Genomic DNA, 21,506 nt, shown 5'->3' on the forward strand with positions numbered 1-21,506 from the left:
AGAAAATAATTTTCTTATTCAGTTTTACAGTAATTTAATAGCAGAGCGAAATCACATTTCATTTAGTTGGTTCCAGAGCACCACCCTGAAGGAGGAGTAATTGCAGATACTGTGTGTCCAGGGATGTGTTTAACCATCAAAGAGAACAATACAGACTAAATAAACAAGTTAAAAATGCCCCATAAATAATGAACTTGATGTCTTGTGACAATGCAGGAGTACATGAGAACAACATATAGGCTTGTTATTAGCAACTACTTGAATTGGATCTATCATGAAATAAAGTCACAGAATGTGGCATTTAAAAAAAAATGGATTATGCTTTGAAATAACTTGTTTTAAAATTTTTTAGAAAAGTTAAAGGCTCAAAGTCTATAATATCTGTCCTCTACCTAATGCTCAGAGATTACTGAGGGTTAGTGAACATTTGTGAAGTCATCCGAAGAGGATGTAACAATTTTTGCAAGACACTGGTTCTTATTAGCTACAGGGAAGAGAAACCAATGTCGGGAAGAAGTAGAGAAAGAACTAATATAATAAAATTACTGATTCTTTGAGCTTGGGTAGTGATTTCAAATTTCCTTTACATATATTTATCATCCTAATTGCCCTGTAAAATGAGAGATCTAATTCTCTCACCTTGCCTATTTAATTGCAGAGTCTCCCTTAAAACTGGTTTTTATTCTTCAGTCTATAAATGGGCTTAGGGCTGCTGTATCGTAAAGATATTCACCACCCTGCTTTTGCATTACCTGTTCATTATTTCTTTTTAAAGTATTAAACTTAAAAAAAACTGGTTCATTACTGTTGGTGTTCCATTCATTCTGTGTGCTCCTGAACCCTTTTCTAAGGTGTCTGCATGATGCATCGGACTCTGTGCTCTCGACAGCCTCTGGGAGGCTGCAGTACCCGCACTGCCTACCTTCTACCTTTCCTCTCCCTGCTGGTCTCTCTGCACTGTCCTGCTTTTCCTCCTACATATTAGACCATCTTTTCTTTCCCTCCTTTGTTGGTTCTTCATTTTCTTTCTCTTTCTTGTCACTCAATATAAATATTTCCCAGGGTTCTATTTTCCTTTTCTTCTCTCAACAAAAATCTTCTTTGAATTTACTCCTACATTCATGGCTTAAAGTATGCCCCTCTTGGCCGAAGCATTTGCTAGCCATAATCTCAAGTCATCCTGCTTTACTCCAGTACCCTATTTATAACTCAATGTTAGTTGTCTGCACAGGGTCTACCTCTGGTATCTCATACTCCGCATTGTACAAAACTGAATTGTATTCTGTTCCTCTCATTATTTCCTTTTCACCTTCTCTCTTTGATATCTTGGAATTATCTTTGATGATTTCCTCTCTCTTACCTAACACTGTCAGCTCCTGGAGCTGCCCACCCTCATCCACAACGTCTGTTGAACCTGGATCTTCCCCATCCCCGTCACCAGCCTCCTCAGGTTACCAATAATCTGAACAATTGACAAGGCTTCCTGGGCTCTGTCCTCTCCCTCGTCACCCCCTTCCACATCCAAGCATGTTCCACATCCCTGTTGCTAGATTAGATCTTCCCAAAGCAAAGACCAGATCATGGCAACCCCTACTTAAAACTTTTCCACAGTTTTGCCCCAGAATACAAACACCTTATACCTTACCCTAATGCCTAACCTCCAATGAAATTCTGTTCATCCCTCAAGAGACCTCAAATGGAACCTTTCCTGATAAACTGAACTGGATGTTAATGTTAACTGGATTATAATGTATTTTATGAACTTTCTAACTTCTATCTAAGATAATGGTGATTTGAGGGCATGTACTTAGAATTCTTGGTGGCAGGGTCTGTTTGTCTCCCACTTTCTACCCCTGCAGAACTCAGTGTAGTGCCAGACACCTAAGATATACTCTACACATGGTTGCTAAGCCAGTGAATCGAGTCAATCGATGCTCTTGTGCATCCGGGTAAACAGGGACGTAGCTTTAACCACCCTGCAGGGCAGTTGGTTGTGCATGTATCTGATCTTCTCCATGCGACTCTAAGTCTCTGAGCACAGGGCTCCAGTTCATAAAACTGCATCCTGTACAATACCTAGGCTTGGTCCTCTACACGGAAAGCATTCAGTAAACTGATGGATAAATAGTCCTGACTCCTTCTGGTTCAGAGAATGAACCAGATGCAATAACAGGCAGCAAAGTATGGTGGGGATGGAGGGAGCAAGGTTCTATTTTTGGCTCTCCCACTCACTATGCTGAGAACCTTTTGGTATGACCCTTGTTCTCTTTGGGCCTAAGTTTCCCCATGTATATAATAATAGGTTTAAACCAGCTAAACTTTAATCTCTTTCAATGTTGATGAAAAGTTCTAACTGCACACGTTCCTTAGAGAGAACAGTAGATGTAGGAGCAGAAGAAAAGCAAAAAAAAAAAAGCAAAAAAAAAGCAGACATGCTTATTCAGCACGTGGCAATAAGAGGTTTCACTACAGTACCTGGTATGAAGTGATTGGTGGAAGGATCTGACTTGAAACTTCTAGAATCTTCATGCATGCTCTCGATCAAATGATCCTTCTCTGAAGGCAGTAGTACACGTTTTTTTTTTTTTTAAAGTCAGGACGTGAGAGGCCCTGACAGATATGGAGGAACACTAATTTCATATAACGAAATTTGCCACGAGTGAAGGAAGCACATATGAGACTATCGCCAGCAGCTGCAGATAAGAATTAAAGATGTGCTTCAGCAAGACATGACATGGAAAGACGAAGAATAGAGCCCTGAAGGTCAGCAATCAGCCTTAGCAATTATACGTGGACAATCGTAAGCACGTTCATGCAATATCTGGCAGAGTAACACGGCATGGTGTGACTCAAAGCAATGGGCCATGAGGCCAGATTTCCCAAGGGACCTGGGAGGATTTCATAAGAAGACTGATGGCTAGAATCTGGAGGGACCAGGAGTCAATGACAGAGTTCCAGCACGGCCCTTACAGGTGACTCTGTGGCTCCAGGAATGAACCTCTCAATAAGAAAAGTTATTTTGAACGATTCATCAATAAATTATCACTAGATTTTTCTTAATACTTTCCTACATCTACTGACCTCATGCAAAGAAAGGCACTTTTCCCATTAGAAAATAAGTGCTGTCTTGCTTTATTATTTATTTGGAAAGCAAATGTCTCTAAAGGGACATGTAGCTCAGCCCAGCTGACTTTTAGTGACAGGCAATGTTACCCAAATGCAAACTGTCCTGTGAGTTTATATTAAAATGAGGCAAACCGTAAGAAGGTCTGAGTCTGGTAACTGAACTGCTCTGTTTTCTGAGAACACCATGCTCTTTTTTGTGCCTCTGTGGTTTTCTGTTCCTTCTGCCTGGAAGGCTGTTTCTTCCCTCTTCAGCTTTACACACACCTATTCCTTCCTGGTCCAGGTCTAATGTCACTTTCCACTGCTTCAGGAGGTTGGGAGCTTTTTGCACATCATCAGACATTTTCATACCACCTTTGTATGTCCCCTTTTACAGGTTTAAAAGTTGGGGAAACTGTGTGGGAACACCATGAGTTCCTAAAGTGTGGGGACGGTATTTTGTTTGTATCTTCACCCCCGGTCCTAGCTGAGGTCTTGGCACAGATGCAGGGGTTCAACAGCATTTGATGCATGGCTAAATGGAGAAAGGCATGAGTGAACAAGGTTAAGAGTGACTTCCGGAAGTTACTGAGTCAAGTGGCTATGGAAGATGTCCAGTTACATTAGCATTGTAGGGAGAGGACAATTTTTATTAAAAAGAGAAACACTTTCATAAAAAGAGGTAGATTGTGACATGAAACTTCAAGACATATGATTTTTAAAAATAAATGTGTCCCCAGATATATTAAGTAGAAACTCTAGGAAATTAGAGCAAATAAAAAAAATTAACTGGCCTTCTAATGTATAAGTGTGGGATTAACACTGAAACCTCTAAATAAGAGGGTATCAAAGGTAATAAAAATAATTCTAAAGAGATTATGTATCAATTAACTCAGGAAAAGAAAGGTGACTTTTAAAAAGGGAAAGACAATCTTTAAAGAAATGAATCCACACTTAATAAGTAAGAGGTTTACTTGGTTAATGAAATAGCAGGAAAACAAGATTAAACTGTTAGCAATGAAAAGGTAAATATATAATTCTTTATAGGAAGTAGAAAAAAGAGGAATGTGAGACACTCTGGGGACAATGAGAGCATTTAGTTACATCAAAGATGCTCTATTTACTGTTTAACTGATATGGAATCTATGAGAAAATTAATAGCAAGCCATAGGATAATAACTATTTGTAGTGGCTTATTTCATCCCATTTTGACTCTATTTCTTCTGCAAATAGTGTGACCCCAAAGTATTTTCAGGATTGTCCAACTTGTCCTAAATTCCATAAATAAACTCTTTCAGAGGATGCTGTTTTTTGTCATGTCTCTATTACAGTTCTTCACAGATGGACCATTTTTGTCCTTCCAAAGTCTAAGAATAACTCTTTCAGTTATCAAGACATACCAAAATCCAGTTCAGCTGCTCCTGTGGGATTCCAGTTAGCTTAGACACATCTGCTGAGATACATGCATTTGAATCCAAATGAAGCTTTTGTTTGATGATACATTTTGAACATTTATGGAGGTTTTTTTGGGGGCGAAAATGTTTTTCATTTTTTGGCACTCCAAACAGAGATCTTCAGTTATAAACACTGCCTTCTGAGCACCTCCAGCAGAAATCCAATCTTTTCATGCGAACAGGTGCCTCAGGAAGTTTTTGGAAGGTTTTACACTGAATCAGCTTTCTGATTGGAAACTTTCTGAACACGCAGTCGAATTTGCCAAAGAGACCTTCAAACTTGCTTGAGCAGTTTTCACTCATACAGACATGCATTCACACGTACAGACAGCCCAAGTAAAAGCAATCAGAGCCCTGTAAAACTGAAGTCTTTTTCTTAAAGGTTAGATACTACACACAACCAAGCTAAACAAAAGGAATACACGACAGAAGAGATAATGAAGAAATAGCAAGTACAGAGGTTCAAATTCTCTATAAGCATGTTCCCCTTAAAGCTTGACCTGAGCATTTAGATGACACATCCCTTCAGTAAAAATTCTATCTCACCCAGTTTCAAATAAACCTTCAAGTATTTGTGTTCTTAAACACTGTACCTTAGAGTATTGCTACTAATCCTTTTTACTAACAAACTTGTTCAAACAGTTATTTTTGAAACACTTCCCTCTCTAACACAAATAGGTCAACCAGATTCAAATCTAAAGGAATTAAAAACACTGCTCCGTAAATCAGGGGTTCTTTGGAAAAACCTCTATTTTACGTGAGTCCCTACAACTTTTCTTTTCCAGTTTGAATATAAACTGAAGAGCTGTTACAGAGTAAGACAACTTTTTAAGCCTTAAGCCTGAAGAGCTACTACAGAGTAAAATCACTCCCCCACTGGGCATGCCCAGAATTCAGGGGGAAATCTGCTTTGAAGTTGTTCTGATGGCCCTGGACCAGATGCTCTAAGGTGGCCAGAAACCTCTGTCTACACCCACTTAGCAGATTTCTGGCTCTTTATCAGGGACTAAGGTTTATTTGCAGAAATGAATCATTTCCTTCAAAATATCCTTTACCCTATTTACATGCTTGCATATTCCTTCCATTTTCTTTTCCCCCTACAGCTTTACTAAGGGAATTAATTATCCAGAAGAACAGGAACGTGCAGTAAGGACATCTGAGATGCAGGATGAGACACAGTGTGTCATCTATTAGGCCTGCCTAAGACCAGCAGCTGATGCTAAACGGGAAGGAACATGCACCAAATGTCTTTTAATCACAAAGTTAGTAATGAATTGCTCTTTAAAATACATTTTATGCTTCTTTCTGTCTGTGTACATGAAATGCACATTTATTACATGCCCAAAATTACAACATTATGGTTTCAATGTGACTGGCACGGAAGTCCGGAAATCAGTTAATGTTCCCACAGCAACTTTAATTCTGTCCGTGCGCACATGTAGAGCTCTAATCGTCTTCCGTTCCAGGATAATACATATAGATGGTTTGGGAAGGGAAGCTAAAGACCCATATCCTCAACTGTAGTTACAGGAAAAAAAACAAAGGATAAAAGCTGTGCTCCTTTCCACGTACGTGGATGAAAAACAATGTCCCCACGCCTGGTGTTGTGTAATCCGGGAATGAAAGAATCTGCTATAATGCTGGGACTCAAGGGGACAGTTTCTTTTGCTGTGGGAACCTGAACTTTGCATTTCCTGACTTTGGGGTAATTAAAATGTCAGCCTTAATGTGGCATTAATGGAGTTTGCCATAAAAAATCCTCTTTGTTTTGTTCTCTAAAAAAATTGCTTAAAAGTTCACACTGAACCAAGTGTACCGATATCTTCAGGCTTGGGGACTGAGGCAAAGGGGTGGGAGGGGGAAGGTCAATGAAGGTGGACGGCAAGAGAGAGCCAAGGAAGGACCTACGCGACTCCTCGACAGCGTTCAGCCCGGCAGGGTCATGCTACCTACCGAGCTAAAGTTAAACCCACCCTCACAACAGTTTGGTAATGTGTAAAGGTTAAATGAAAAATAAATAAAAACTGCTAATGTGTAAGCGCATCTTGGCAAGGACACAAAAAATGAGACGATCTGATGAGGCCAGGGCAAAACCCGAGAAGGTAAGTAACCACGGATGTCAGCTTCCAACAAAACAAAGACATTGGACTTAGGCGGTTCTACAGCCCAAAGCAGGGAGACTGCCAACGGGGGTGGGATGGGGGTGGAGGATCGCTTCTCCCTTCAGTGGGAGCCTTATTTGGGGGAAAACAAAATGGGAGCATCTTTCACATGTACATGACTGTGATGTGCTACGGCTTGACAGTTGTCAAGAAAGGTTTTCCCGTGGAGAGCTTCGTCTGCTCTCCTGACTTGGTTTAGTCCTGTTAAGTGTTTAGAGGGAGAGCCTGGCTCGGCTCACCCTCAGCCTGTGCAGTGGGAACTGTTCTGTCAAACGCCTAGGGGTTTGGTACCCTTTGCACTCCGAAACTCATCCTAATGCCTTCCACTCCCACCATCTGCGTTTGTTTACCGTGAGATTGTTAGAAATGGTGGCGAGGTGACAAGCTAAGGGGTGATGGGGGTATTGCTAAAAGGTGATTGTAGTGGGTGCACTGAAAAGCAGCACACATTTCAGGAGCGGTATTAACCTCATCATTTCACCGAGGAAAGCGTTTCTCAGCCATATTCCCTCTTGCTTTGACTTTTACTGGGATCTTCTGCTGAATTTGAAGTGGCTCGTAGGTTAAATAGCCAACTGAGAATTTAAGGGGTTGGACTTGTTCTCTTTGCTCCAAAACACGGCCTGTGTGCTTCAGATGCAACAACGCCATGGCTTGCCCACCCTGATCAGTTCGTATGCAGAGCTGACTTTTCTTCCGTGGGGATGCTTACCCATTGTGTTCTATAACCTCGTCACCAATATGAGTAGTTGAACATTTTCAAGATGCCTGTTTCGAGCCAGGAATGCCATCCCCGGGCTCAGAACTGAGAACGCAGGCTGCTCACAGTGAGGGCAAATCCACAGACATCCCCCTCTCTCCCTCCCCGTGTCTGAACGAGGTAACTACTAAGCATGGCATTCATCTATCTGGGTGTCAATTTTCTCAGTTTTCTCATCTGTAAACTGGGAAGAATTATAATGACTGATGGGGAATGGACAATAAGGCATGACTAAGAATAATTTTGCACAACACATGATAAATAAAAAGGTGCTGTAAAAATTCAGGCACTTGTGAAAGCTTGGAACACCACATACTGGTGGAATGTTTCTGAAGTTAAAGATACTAACAAGTCAAGGGCACTATTTTTAAATGCCCCAAATCTGTTAGTTCTAAATAGAAACTGAATATTTTACCTTAAAGAAATTAGGCTTTTAAATTAATCTACGGTAAGAGTGACATTTGAAAGTAAAAAAAAAAAAAAAAAAAAAAAAAAATCCTCTTGAATGCAAGAAGAGCATCCAAAAATCTTAACAGCTTAAAATAAACCTCTTTCCTGTCTTCTCTCAAGCAAACTCCAAATGGACAGATTTCTGTGAATCTTTCCTCAAAACAATTTTCTTCTAAGTGTAGGCTCAAATCAGGACAAACTACAATCCAAATATATTTGGAGAAAAGTATAATCAATTTAAACAACAGGTTGGCGCAGAGAAGACTTATACATCTTAATGGCAAAATCAGAAGGACTTTCTGAACAGCTGGAGATTAGGCTTCTCCTCCCTATTTGTTCTCCTTCCAACTGTATTCAGACCTTACTGAGCTTGGATCCACTGGCTTCCTCAGGGTCACCAAGGGGCTGTGCCTTGTACATATTCCAAGCTAACGCCAAGGTCTAGTCAGATGATGCTTATGGTAAAGTATAATACACAGAGCCCAGTGCTCTTTCTGTTCAGCAAAACATTCATTTTATTGTAATGGGATTTCTGGGCTAAGGCCATTCTATGTAATCTTCCCCATAAGCTGTGGCAGAAAGCCAGGCATTGGAGGTCTGCACGCAGGAGCTCCAGGTCCTTCTCCACAGGAGCAGGCTACCTTCCTGGTAGGTAGGGACAGTACGCACATGTCTATGGGCACCGTGCCACGCTATTTTCCAGTTCTTCCTGTAATTACTGTTAGGCCGGAGACTGCCAGGCAAGAAGGCCAAGGATGTTACCATTTTGATGGTCCACTGAACACAGTCCCTGCTTCTGACCCCCAAGTTTCTGTATAGAAGCAGCAGCTCTGTACAACTTACATGGGCTGCAGAGACTTGGAGCCTGTTATTTCTCATTTCGTTTTCTAGTGACAGCTGGAGTGTGGTCTCAGCTCAGTCACGAGCAGAAAAAGGCTCCTTCACCCAAACCCCAACCCCTTGGTCATGTCCCTTTATCCAGGGGCTATTATGATGAAGAAAGTAGGGAATGGAATGTCCCAGGCTCATTCACCTCTCACCCTTTTGGCGGAGTTACGTTTGCTTTGTCAGAAAAATAACAACAGGAGATTTAGAATCTCATTTCCTAATTAATAATTTTTGCTTTGTGGACAGGATAAATGGAGTCCTTTTTTGAAAATAAAACTTTCTCGGTCTTATCTTAATCCAAAGATGAATACACCAGCTTTCTGCCTGACATCCGCTGTGGAGATCAGTTCTGAATAGTTGTCGGGTATCTCCAAGACTAAAAGGAATATTCTTTCCGATTGGACTCCAAGTGATTCCATTCCTTTCCATTGTCAACACATGTGTTTCTTTCTCTCTGAAGTATTCAGTTACGTTTCAGAAAATACCTCCTAAACGTGATTTATCATCTTTCTTAAAATAGAATTTGAAGAAGTGACGACTCTCAGATTAGTGGGAAGACAGCAAAAACAAACAGCAACGGAGTGATTTCAGTAGTGACAATCTCATTAAGCTGCCCGTTTCCAAATTTAGCCCATAGGCAGTTTTTTTAATTAAAAAATATTTTTAACCTAAATTCTTATTGGCTACGTGAAGTCTGGGTGGCTTCTGAATTCTTGGAAGCCATTCTCTTTTCTTCTGTAAATTTATGCTGTCCTTTAACCACTTCAAAATAAATTAAAAACTGGAAAGACAGAAATTCAGCCAAGCTACAATAACTAATGCAAAGCTGACTTGTGTTATGTAATCTCAAAATGGAAGTTTCCTTTTGAGGTCCATATTTGGTTGTTCAATTTTGTCATGGTGGAAGTACCATTATCCAGATCATGGAGACAAAAGGATAATTAGAAAACAGCAACACAGCTTCTGTTTTTGAGTCAATGTTATGAAAGAGAACGTGATGGATGTAATTAATCAGCCTTTTGAGGCCAAATGGCTGGTCACCTGGTTTTGAAATACACTCTATAGCTTTGAAAATATAGATGTTGGCTGACTCAAAATGGCGGCAAGTTACCTTTGGCTACTTTAGAAGACCAAACGGAAACAGCTTGCTCTGAATGCAAAAAAGCCCGAACCCGGGGGAGAAGCCTGCTCCCAGCACCGCGAAGACACCATCACCTTAGTGGTGTAAGTGGTGTACTCACAATCAGATGACCCGGTGTGAGCGTGAGAGTTTGTCAGTGAATGTGTCGAGTGGATGAGGGCTGGGCCTGGGGACAAAACAGCTTCAAAGTTCAGGCAGGGAAGGCCCGGCTTGGCGCTGGATCCACCCGGCTGAGTAATCTCATTCTCCTCAGATGCCTTCTGGTTTTCAGCTGTCTTGGGTTTCTTCCTGAAAATAAACAAAGGGCCCTTTGAAGGAACTGACTGCATATTTGGGAAAAGGCATTTTTAGAATCTGTTAAAGATAACTTGATTTTTTTTTTTTTTCTGAGGGGGGATGGGAGGGAGTCCAGTATGTCCCTTGTTTTAAAACAAGCTGATTCTTGTTTTTTTCCCTCCAGTAATGGCCTAACTGGGAACACATGAAAGCATATGGGCCAAGCAAACAGCACCACATTTGGACTCTGTTGGCTGCATAAAAAGACCCTGTCCCAGAACTTCAGACAGCTTGAGCTACGTATGGCTGACATTATCCAAGAAAGCATCCTTTTCTCCCCCCTTAAGAGTTTTAACATGGTCTGGAAAAATACTAGTGGAGGTTTTACCGTTCTAGCATTTGTCAGGAAGCTTAGAGACAGGACCCGTGGAATAATGGGAGGAGCACTGGACTGGGAGTCTGGAGACTTGAGCTATGGTACTAGCTGTGCCTCTAACTTGCTGTGTGGCCTTGGGCACCTCACTTCACCTCTCTGGGCTTCAGTTTCCTCATCTGTAAAATAAAGGGCTTGGATTAGAAGGCCTTAAAAGTTCCTTCCAGTTTTCAGTTTCTAGTCATGGAACACGTTATGTAACAGTCAACTTTCTTGCTGTTATTAGATTTTATTTTAGATCAACACATAGTTTCAAATCACGATCTAAATTTGCAGGTTGTACAGATGAGAGGGGTAGTGATGAAAGGATTTGTTAAAGCAGCAAATGAAAAGTGAAAAGAAGAGCTTAGACTCCAGTAGGTAAAGAAGGAAGGTGTCACACAGAGATCCTCTATTCCAACTCTTTACCCACGTGAAGCTTAAGATTCCCTTTGTTTTTTGATTTAGTACAGGATCCTGGAGTACGGGAGTGTGATTGTGTGTTTGGGACTGTGTGTTTGAAAAGAGATGGGTGAAGGGAATTAGAAAGTAATTGTCACTAATTGTTTGGGACCAGGAATAAGAAGTAAAACAGCTCAGCCATCAGTCAGCTCCTCTCCCTAGAACCATGCAACTGAGGTAAATGAATAAATACTTAGCTTATGCTGCATGCCCCCTAGGCCCTAGTCAAACCCAACTGGATTACTTGTCATATCCTGAACATCCCCCCCCAATTTTCTTGGTTCTGTGCCTTTTTTATCATCATGTGTATGGTGAACAGAAAGAGTACTTTCTTTCATTTTTTCGGTAGGAGAATATGTGTGGTACAGAATTTGTTGTAAGTAGGTCTGTTCCCATGTTTCCCTTGTTTCTCTAAGCACGGCAATGGACTTGTTATACAGAATTTTTGTATTGAAATTTGCTGTACTGGGTAGTTAAATCTGCCCTTGCAGAATATGGTATTATGATTAGCACGCTGTGTTTCTGGTCCAACAGGTTGTGAAATCAAATCCGCTTTTCCAGAGGGCAGGAGGCAGAGATGGCATGGTAAAGATGAAAATAGAAGGAGAGCTTTCAGACATATTTTTCAGGATGGAGGAAGCCAGTACAAAGCAACAAATTGGATTCCTTTACCCACCCTTTGTTGAATGGGTGACTAAGGAACAAACCCCCAAATCTTGAGGGTCTACATGGACCTTCAAGGAGCTTGTTTCTGGTTTTCAGTGTAGGGAAGTATCCGAGATCAAAGTTTCCAAAACCCAACTCATTTTTTCCCCATGGAAACCAACGCTTCCTCTACGGTCCCTATTTCTATCACTGCTGTCTGTCACCAGGTTTGTCACCGGGTTGGAAACCTCAGGGTCAAACACCTTCCTCTGCCTTAAAGCCAGTTTGTCAAGTCCTGACAATTGTGCTTCCTTCATATTTTGCACATCTATATTTCCATTGCTATCACCATAACACTTTTTATTCAGACTGTTGTTTACTTTCTGACTCCCATCCTCCTTGACTTCTCTACTCCCACAGCTTTGACTCACTAAATCTGAGATGACCACATTAGGCTGACAGTCAAGGTGAATTCCATGTCTATGAGACTGCAAACTCTCTGAGGGTGAAAAAATTGTCATAGCTATTTTTGAACTCCCTGTGTTCACCCATTCGTTCCTTCTTCCTTCCCTCCCACTATTCATTTATTCATGTATTCATTTCACAGATACTTATGTGTTTATGATGTGCCAGCATGGGCTAGGAAATAAAACAAGCCTGGTTTCTGCCCTCCCAGATTTGCTGTCTAGTGTATACCATTAAGTGGAGTTGCTTAGACAAAGCTGTCATTCAATATAGGTGTATTGATGGAATGAAACTGAGTTGAAATTAAAGTATATTTTGAAAATAGTTATAGTCTGAATCCCAATTAAGTTTCCTATTCTTTATGCAGCAGGGAAATCTACATCGACTGGCTGCTTTTCCTTTGAATCCATGAAGTGCATTTGATAAGAGTAGGACCACTTTGCCCGCTGAAGCTAGGCTGGTCCTCATGAATCATTTAAATATCGGGATGAAACACTGACAGACATCACTTAACGGAAAAAAAAAATATTTCTGATACTCATAAACAAGGCCTAGGCTAGTTTCAGATGTGTGCTTCAGGGAATTAAGGAAGCCCTCTTTCAAACATGAGTACGTGGTCAACCCACCAACATTACTCTTTTATTTTTAACTTTGCAAAAGTTGTATTGTTCTTTATATCAATGGCCTTGCTTCCTTCCCTAGATTTGATCCTGCTTTCTAACTGACATCTTGCACCATATTCTCCTGTTTGTTGTCTCAAGGGTCACCTCTGGAGAACATTCAGAGCACAGAGGCACTGAAACCACTTCTACAAACAGAAAATACTGAAAACTCAACCTTTGGGCTCAGCCCTTCATTTGCCTAATATCACTTTACTTGTCCTTAGACCACTGGGCCGTTTCCCAACTGCACAGATAACAGAGAGACACTCATTGTCCTTAGAAACAATTCATTTTCCATCTCACTCTCTAATAGTTCTCTTGTACTCCTTTTTCCAGACCTGAGAAACACCAAAACGTGGCAGCAATCTACATCTAGACATGCACAGGTGCAGTTATTTTGACCCTTTTATTTTATTTTCCAGTTATTTTGCAGTTATTTTTGCAGTTCATATTTTATTAAGGAGGAAAAAGCAAGTCCTGTAGTAATTAATTGAAAATACCTTCTTTGGCTGTGTAAAAGAATTATATAAGCACAGCACATCTGAGGGCAAGTCTCTCCAAGCCTCGGTGGCTGTGTACTATTCCCTGGAGCCTGTAGAGGGCAGCAGCACACCGGCGCACTCCAGGCAGCATGTCAGACAAACTCCCCACCACACCAGAACCTTCCTTCTGGTCACCATGCCAAAGGTTGGTTTGCCAAGCTCTGGCCGGCCGCTTAGCCTCTTTCTTTCTTTTCTCCCTCTCTCTCCTCTCCCTCTCCCTCTCTCTCCCTCTCCCTCTCTCTCCCTCTCCCTCCCTCCCTCCCTCAATGTTAAAATTATACACTCTGATGAAGTCGCCCCTCAACCGGAAAATGAAAGCTCCAGTGAAAAATTAGGCGAGCCAACGACAACAAAGAAAGAAAATGGGAGAAAGGAGAAAGGGGGCTGGTGAGGGGGAAGGATTTAAGAACAAGAAAAGGGCAGATGTTTCGTAAATACATGCAAAGCAAAACTGGGTGTACGCGAACACTTCCGCAGAGAAACAGACCAATCACTGTGCACTTCCTCCCGCCGCACGGGTGGAGCTCTGCATTCAAAAAAAGTGTGGCCGCAGGCACCTGCGTTTCAACGGTCAGTTCTGACATTCTATCTCCCAATTGTCCAAAGAGAACAAAAACATTTTCATCTCCCCACTACAGACATTTCTGTTACAGAAGAAGGCTGCTTCAAGAACTGGGAAGGCGATTTAAGGTGACGGGAGGCTGAGTTAGCCAGCAGGACCTACTGGTTTTTAACTCTCATTGTGCTGGCCCTGGCAACAAGTTTTGGGCTGAAACATAGCAGTGAGTAAGGCTGTGGATGATGCTGGCTCTTTCCTTACTAAGACCGTATTTTATGTGTCAAGAAATATACATGAAAACATACTGAGGAGATGGTAGGCATTAAGCATGTTAAATGCACGGAAATTAACTAGGTCGGTGGCATTTGATGTATAGATTTCACACTTCTTTGCACATATTGCACACATACAGTGATGGCAATGCTTTCGGCAACATATGGAAAATAAATATTTTATCTGTGTGAGCTCTCATCAGTCTTCGGGGGCTGCTGAGGGAAGAGTGTTCTCTCCTGTCCCCCTCTCCCAATTTCCTCTCTTCGCTGGGCTCCCACCCTCTCCTGCACATTAACATGCCTTCCACTTATCAGCCTGGTTGGATGGAAAAGGATTAGTCAGAACGTCTTTTTGATAAATACTCAGTCACTGGATCATGACAATTTTGACCCATGACCTTGCTCATCAACTCCTTCCCCCACCCCAATCGTTTTGGCGTGGTAACTATTTCTTTGCTCTCCTTCCCAATAATACATGCAAGAGGCTTAGTAGAGTGTTTGGGAAGAGGAGCAAAGGGGAGGTGGTAACAAACCACCCCAGTGGGGGTTGGTAGTAGAACTGAGCTCTACCATCAGTAGCTGTGCACCCTAGGCAGACTCCTCTGCTTCTCTGGGCCTCAGTTTCCTCATCTGTAAAATGGAAATAATAATACCCTCTAGGGCTGATGCGAGGATTAAATGAGACACTTCCTGTCAAGTGATTGGCATAGCGCTGGCACACGGTCAGTGCCCCATGAGGGTAGCTCTTTCACAGAGAGCATCAGTTTTGCGGTTTTCATCATTTCACCTAGAAGGAGGCACTTCCTTTATCTTTTTTAATATCTAGATTTGGGCAGGGGCAAATGGATTGTAATTGCAGCAAAGGCAGAAAGAATGCTAGGATAAGCAAATTCTTCAACACTTTGATTTTACCGTATCAACCCCCTGACACCTTCTTTCTGTTCACGTGTTTGTCACTGCTGCTACTACACTATTAGCTCCTCTTGAAGGTGAGGGTCAAGCAAGCTACAGTTGGCCTAGAGAAGCCCATCAAACCTGAGCACTATGGTCTATTCATTGAAACCAACCTTGGCACTCTATCTTATCACGTCTTCTTACAATTTATCCTTTCACCGCTTGGTCTAATGTTCTCAGATCCATTTAAGATGTTTTCATGATTAAAATATTTTATTCTCTCAATTTTTCAACCTTCTTGGCAAGGTTGATTTATAATGTTTTTCAGTATATTTCTCCCTCACTGTATCAGTCAGGATCTTAGTTCCCTAAGTCTAGTCAGAACTGGAGTAGGGAAGGGGCTGGACTCATAATACCCTGACCCCACTCTCCTCCCACTCTCATGTCTCTTGCTGATGCCTCCTATTGCCTAAATTCAAAGGGAAGCCAGAGGAGAAGGCAGCCTAGGTAACGTGGTCCAGAGAGGTCAGTCTCCTGGGCCATGCTTCAGGGCAGAGAATGTTCTGGGGTTTTGTGTGTGTGTGTCAGGGGTGAGGGGGAGATGAATAAGCGTACCTATTTTCCCCCTCTCCATTTCCTTTACCCTTTTCTTCTCAATTATACTTTCTGGAAGGAAAGACACAGCAAATCAAATGAAATCAGTTCTCTCTTAGTGTCCATTTACCTGTTTTGTCTATTTGTAATTTATGGGGGAAGAAAACTGAGTGAGAGCAAGGATTTTTGGTTTGTTCTGTTCAGTGCCACACCCCTAGTGCCTAGAACAGTGCCTGGCACATAGTAAATGCCTGGTAAATTTTAGTTGGCTGAGTAAATATACTCATGTCTGCTGTGCCAGACGCTACATATACATTATCTCATGTAGTCATTGCAACAATCCAGGTAAGTAGGTTGCCGAGCCCAGTCGTGCAGCTGGTGTGGGAGTGGGTAGGCTTTAAAATCTAACACTCACTCTCTCCTTACCCACCTCCAGGCCTTGAGACTTCACCCAGGTATTGTGAATCCATAGGGAGGGATACGTTTGTAATTAGTCCACATTTTTATACCATATTCACCTTACTGAATGAAGGTTTGCACCTATCAAGTCTCTGTAAGTTTTATTGTTTCTCTTTTACATATGAGGAAGCTGAGTTTCTGAAAAGCAAAGGCTGCAAGGATTAGAACTCAATTTGTCCATTCTCTAGGACCTGCAAAATGTGAATGCAGGCACTGGTATTCTGCATAGGGGAAATATGTCCAATGGCACAAACAGCCTGGCTCCCTTGTGGGCTTCCCAGAGATTTTTAGGAAATCTTAGCTCCTGATTTCTAGGTCTGGTTATGGGTTCTCTGCAGTACAGGAAGGTAGGAGTGGCAAAGACTCTCTTCCCTCCCAAAGGATACACCAGGCTGAAACTTTGGAACCAGGCTGCATCCCGGTGTGCCTGTGATACCTGCACCGGCAATAGTTACTCTGTGATGAAGAAAAACTCAGAAAACTCTCCAGATGTGGGGATTTCTAACGCATTCTTTCGCTTGAACTTAAGGACGAATGAAGGTGCTTCCACAAGCAAGTTCCTTGCATGGGTATGGAATGAGGACACTCTATTTTTGATCTTTTGTCATGTCCTTAGTCCCCAGTCCCTCGAACGCATTGGTACTGTAGATCAGCCTAATGGTTCCCACCTCCAACCTGGCCAGGCAGGCCTGCCTATTGCCTTCATATCCATCACCACCAATTACAATTCAGGTGACTGACAGCATTAAAGGTAAAATGCAATGCAAAATAAAACAACACAAAACTCTGACTTCATCCCTTTGGGTTTGATTTATGCCAGAATAGTTAAAGATGTAGAAAATATGAATGTGAAAATCCTACCTGAAGCCTGAGAGGGATGTTAGTCTCCCAGGTTTGGCGTTTTCCAGTAACAGAGATGTCTGTAAAACACCATCCCGTTACCTGCCTCACACCATATAGGAAAATGTGTAAATATAACAACCAGAATGAGTTTTTGTTCTAAAATGTATAATTATTTTGCATGCATAGCCTCTAAGTAATTTAAATTTCTGGCTTTTCTAGTAAAAGAGAGCATGTATTCATCTGTTACTTCTAGCAATGATCAATGAATACTTGATGTCACTCTTTCATCAGTATTTTTCCGTAGGCATCATAGCTCCTACCTCAACTTATTTCTGCAACTTGACTTGCAAGGGTTGTACTTCTCCTACGTAAATGTCTGATGTGGAGGGAACTAAATCAAGTACTCAGAGCTATGCATCCAGAGGGCAGAGCTGACCTGGGCACAATGGTTTGAGATGTGGCTGAAGAAGCCCGCAGCTGCAAGGGTGGGTGTTGGCCCCCTTGAATAACAAGGAGACCACAGCATGGGACACAGAGATGCAGCTACATCACAGGTGGACACAGGCACGGAAAGGTGGCTCTCGGATGTGTCCAGCGTGGCGTGAAATGACAAGCTGCAGTGAGATTCAACAGAATGGCAAAGAAGGGTGATGAGAAGCAAGCAGATAGGGCTGGAGCTGCCACCGCTTCAGGCAGAGGCGCAGATGACCAAGCAGAGCAGCACCAGTCCCTGCAAGATGCGCTCAGATGAAGCTCAGCACAGCCACCCAGCGAGGCAGGCGCGATGCTACCCGGGGTGCGCACTGCAGGCTGGAAGCGGAGAACCAATGCAGGCTCTTCAGGACTGAGTCTGGTTACCTTGCCGCATCCAAGAGATGAAGCCATCTAAAATTTCATCTGCTCTTAGAATTGTGTGAGTTTTTAAAAAAAATTAAACAAAGTGAACTAAGAAGCCTTTCATTGGAGGCATAATGTACTCACAGTAGTTTTCAAATAAATGGTGTCACTCTTCAGGTAAATCACTCCAAGGCTTGGGCCTAGTGCAGATGTTCATTGGGGCAGGGAGCAGAGAGCGGCTGCATCTGGATCAGACAAGGAACAAACAAAGATAAGGCTGTTAAGTGAAGAGGTGATGCTGATCGCTCATGCTATAGAGCCAGAACCGTGGGACCTGCTTGAGTGTCGGGTCCTGTACTTTGCACCGAGAACAGTGAGTCAGGGGAGGGAGATGGAGAGGGCGTCGTCCAGGCCCCGTTTTCAGTGTTTCCACCTGACTGCCTGTCTGGTGTGAAGCTGTTAACAGCACCCCCCAGTGCGGAGCTGACGTGATCCTGAGTTGGAGTTGAGGTGGAGGGTGAGGGTAGGGGAAGCCTGGCCACAGCGGACTCTTCTTCCAGTGTTCATTCCACCGCAATCTCTCTCTCATTGCTGCTCTGAGATTCTTGCCTATCTTAAAAACGCCCACTGACCTGGCCATGTTTCTGAGCTCTTGCCTTCTCTCCACCCTTCACTACAGCCTCTGTTTTCTGCCATATCCTCTAACCCCGAGGAGTTCAGCCTCAGGGGCTACAGAATGGACCCTTGTCTGTCTCAGAGCCTCAGGCCCAGAGGTCTTTTCCCAGGACTTTCCCCTTTGGCCACACTGCACCCTGATGACCACTTTATTCTGGAAATTCTCCTCCCTTCTCATTGGGACGCTGCATCATCCTGACTTCCCGCTCTCAGTACTCTTCTGCCTCTTCCACTGGCCTGTCTTCTCTCTCCTGTTTCCTAAATGCAGACAGGCCTCAAGATTCTCTCTCTCCTCAAGCTTTGCCTACACAGCCACCCTCCATGGCCTCAACAGTCACTTCTCCATAGAGAACACCCACGTGGCTATCTTTAGTTCTCGCTTGTCTACAGAGCTCCAGACCTGCATTCTAAATAACTGCTGGTTATTGGTTCATTGATTCATTTGCTTGTTTGTTCATTCATTCATTGTTTACATAGACTCTATTAGGCACCTAGAAAAGATGAATAAGATGGGGCCTCTAACTCTGAGAAGCTCACATCTCCATCATACACTGCACAGGCACTTCTAATTCAGAAAGTTTCCAGCAGAATTCATTGCCCTTCCCTCAAAATATGTTGCTTCTCCAGCCTTCCCATTTCCTGCTACTGGTACCATCTTTGTCCGGTTACTTGTGACTACAATTGAGGAGTCTTCTTTAGTTCCTCCTTTTCTTTCATTTCCTATATCCAATCAGCTGCCAACTCCTGTGGTTTTTACTCAGGCTGTGAATCAATACTCACTTTTTATCCCAACACCTATTTATCCTTTTATCACCTGTTGCCTAGACTTCTGTGAGTGCCTCCTAACCAGCTTCCCTTCCCTCAGATCCTCTTTACCTCTAGTCCATCCTTCACAACAACACTACATTTACTGTTCTAAAGTACCATTCTAAACACATCACTCCTTTGCTCTTTGCTTACTGGATTAAATGCAAACTTCTCAGCTTGGCATTCTAGGCTCCTGCAATATGGCCCCAATCTAATTTCTTACTCTTTTTTCTACAGTGCATTCTACACTGCAGAAGTCCCACTTGTTCCCACCATGGTCATGGTCTTTCCTACCCTTTCCCAATGTCTACATAGAGCTTCTTTAGGGGTCATCCAAACACCACCTCACTTATGAGACATTTTCCAAAGGAAAGTGCCCTTCTCAAATCCTTAAGCACTTTTTGCACCACTCCCTTCCCACGTTCTATGGACTCTAATAATTATATTTGTGTAATTTGTCTCCCCCCACCAAGCTTCTTGAAGGCAGAGGCCATTTTTACTTTGTACCCATAGTGTGCAATGCCTTGCACACAGGTTAGTGCTTAGCTGATGTCTGCTGATTCAGACCCCAAATAGCCAAAGCAATTTTGAGAAAGAGAAATGGAGCTGGAGGTATCAGGCTCCCTGACTTCAGACTATACTACAAAGCTATAGTCATCAAAACAGTATGGTAATGGTATAAAAATAGAAATATAGGTCAATAGAACAGGACAGAAAGCCCAGAAATAAACCCACATGCCTATGGTCAATTAATCTATGATAAAGGAGGCAAGAGTGTACAATAGGGGAAAGATAGTCTCTTCAATAAATGGTGCTGGGAGAACTGGACAGCTACATGTAAAAAAGTGAAATTAGAACATTCTTTAATAACATACACAAAAATAAGCTCAAAATGGATTAAAGACCTAAATGTGAGACCGGACACTATAAAACTCTTAGAGGAAAACACAGGCAGAACATTCTCTGACATAAATCACAGCAATATTTTTTTTTGATCCATCTCCCAGAGTAACGGAAATAAAAACAAAAATAAACAAATGGGACCTAATTAAACTCAAAAGCTTTTGCACAGCAAAGGAAATCTCCCTGTAAAATGAGGGGTTGGGGTCGATGAGCTTTAAGGTCTTTCCATAAACAAAATGAAAACACAACCCACAGATTGGGAGAAAATATTTGCAAATGATGTGACTGACAAGGGATTAGTCCCCCAAATTTACAAACAGCTCATGAGGCTTAATATCATCAAAACAAACAACCCAATCAAGAAATGGGCAGAAGACCTAAACAGACATTTCTCCAAAGGAGACATACAGATAGACCAGAGGCACCTGAAAAGATGTTCAACATCACTAATTATTAGAGAAATGCAAATCAAAACTACAATGGGCTATCACCTTGCAGCAGTCAAAATGACTATCATCAAAAAATCCACAAACAATAAATTCTGGAGAGGGTGTGGAGCGAAGGGAACCCTCCTACACTGTTGGTGGGAATGTAAATTGGTACAGCCACTATAGAGAACAGTATGGAGGTTCCTTAAAAAACTAAAAATAGAGCTACCATATGATCTAGAAATCCCACTCCTGGGCATATATCCAGAGAAAAACATGGTCCGAAAGGATACAGTTCATTGCAGCACTGTTTACAATAGCCAAGACATGGAAGCAACCTAAATATCCATCAACAGATGAATGGATAAAGAAGATGTGGTACATATATACAATGGAATACTACTCAGCCATTAAAAGGAATGAAATAATGTCATTTGCAGTAACACGGATGGACCTAGAGATTGTCATACTGAGTGAAGTAAGTCAGACAGAGAAAAAGAAATGTATGATATCACTTGTGTGTGGAATCTAAAAAGAAATGATACAAATAAACTTATTTACAAAACAGACTTAGAGAACTAACTTACGGTTACCAGGGGAGAAGGGTGGGGAGGGAGGGATAGTTAGGGAGTTTGGGATTGACATGTACACACTGCTATATTTAAAACAGATAACCAACAAGGACCTGCTATACAGCACAGGGAACTCTGCTCAACGTTATGTAACAACTTAAATGGGAAAATAATTTGAAAAAGGATACATGTATACATATAACTGAATCACTTTCCTGTACACCCGAAACTTTCACAAC

General features: G+C 42.2%; 1 protein-coding gene across 25 annotated transcripts in view; it reads right to left on the minus strand.

Moving 5' to 3' along the window:
- ZBTB20 (zinc finger and BTB domain containing 20) overlaps nucleotides 1-21,506 on the minus strand; it is an 820,261-nt gene that overhangs the window by 49,606 nt on the left and 749,149 nt on the right. For 16 of the 25 annotated variants that reach the window (XM_029213650.1, XM_029213649.1, XM_029213648.1 and 13 more), the window contains 3 exons: nucleotides 18,027-18,127; nucleotides 10,625-10,788; nucleotides 10,061-10,248 (listed from right to left, as the gene is read on the minus strand). In XM_029213650.1, coding sequence (XP_029069483.1) covers nucleotides 10,061-10,248; nucleotides 10,625-10,635 — 199 coding nt within the window. In that variant the 5' untranslated portion in view covers nucleotides 10,636-10,788; nucleotides 18,027-18,127. Of the gene's footprint in view, nucleotides 1-10,060; nucleotides 10,587-10,624; nucleotides 10,789-17,063; nucleotides 17,145-18,026; nucleotides 18,128-21,506 lie in introns of those variants that run through there. The other 9 variants (XM_029213659.1, XM_029213658.1, XM_029213657.1 and 6 more) reach the window with 3 other exon arrangements.

The sequence above is a fragment of the Monodon monoceros genome, unplaced genomic scaffold (assembly GCF_005190385.1).
Source record: "Monodon monoceros isolate NGI ecotype Baffin Bay Population unplaced genomic scaffold, NGI_Narwhal_1 Super_Scaffold_11, whole genome shotgun sequence".
In the NCBI taxonomy this organism is placed as follows: domain Eukaryota; kingdom Metazoa; phylum Chordata; class Mammalia; order Artiodactyla; family Monodontidae; genus Monodon; species Monodon monoceros.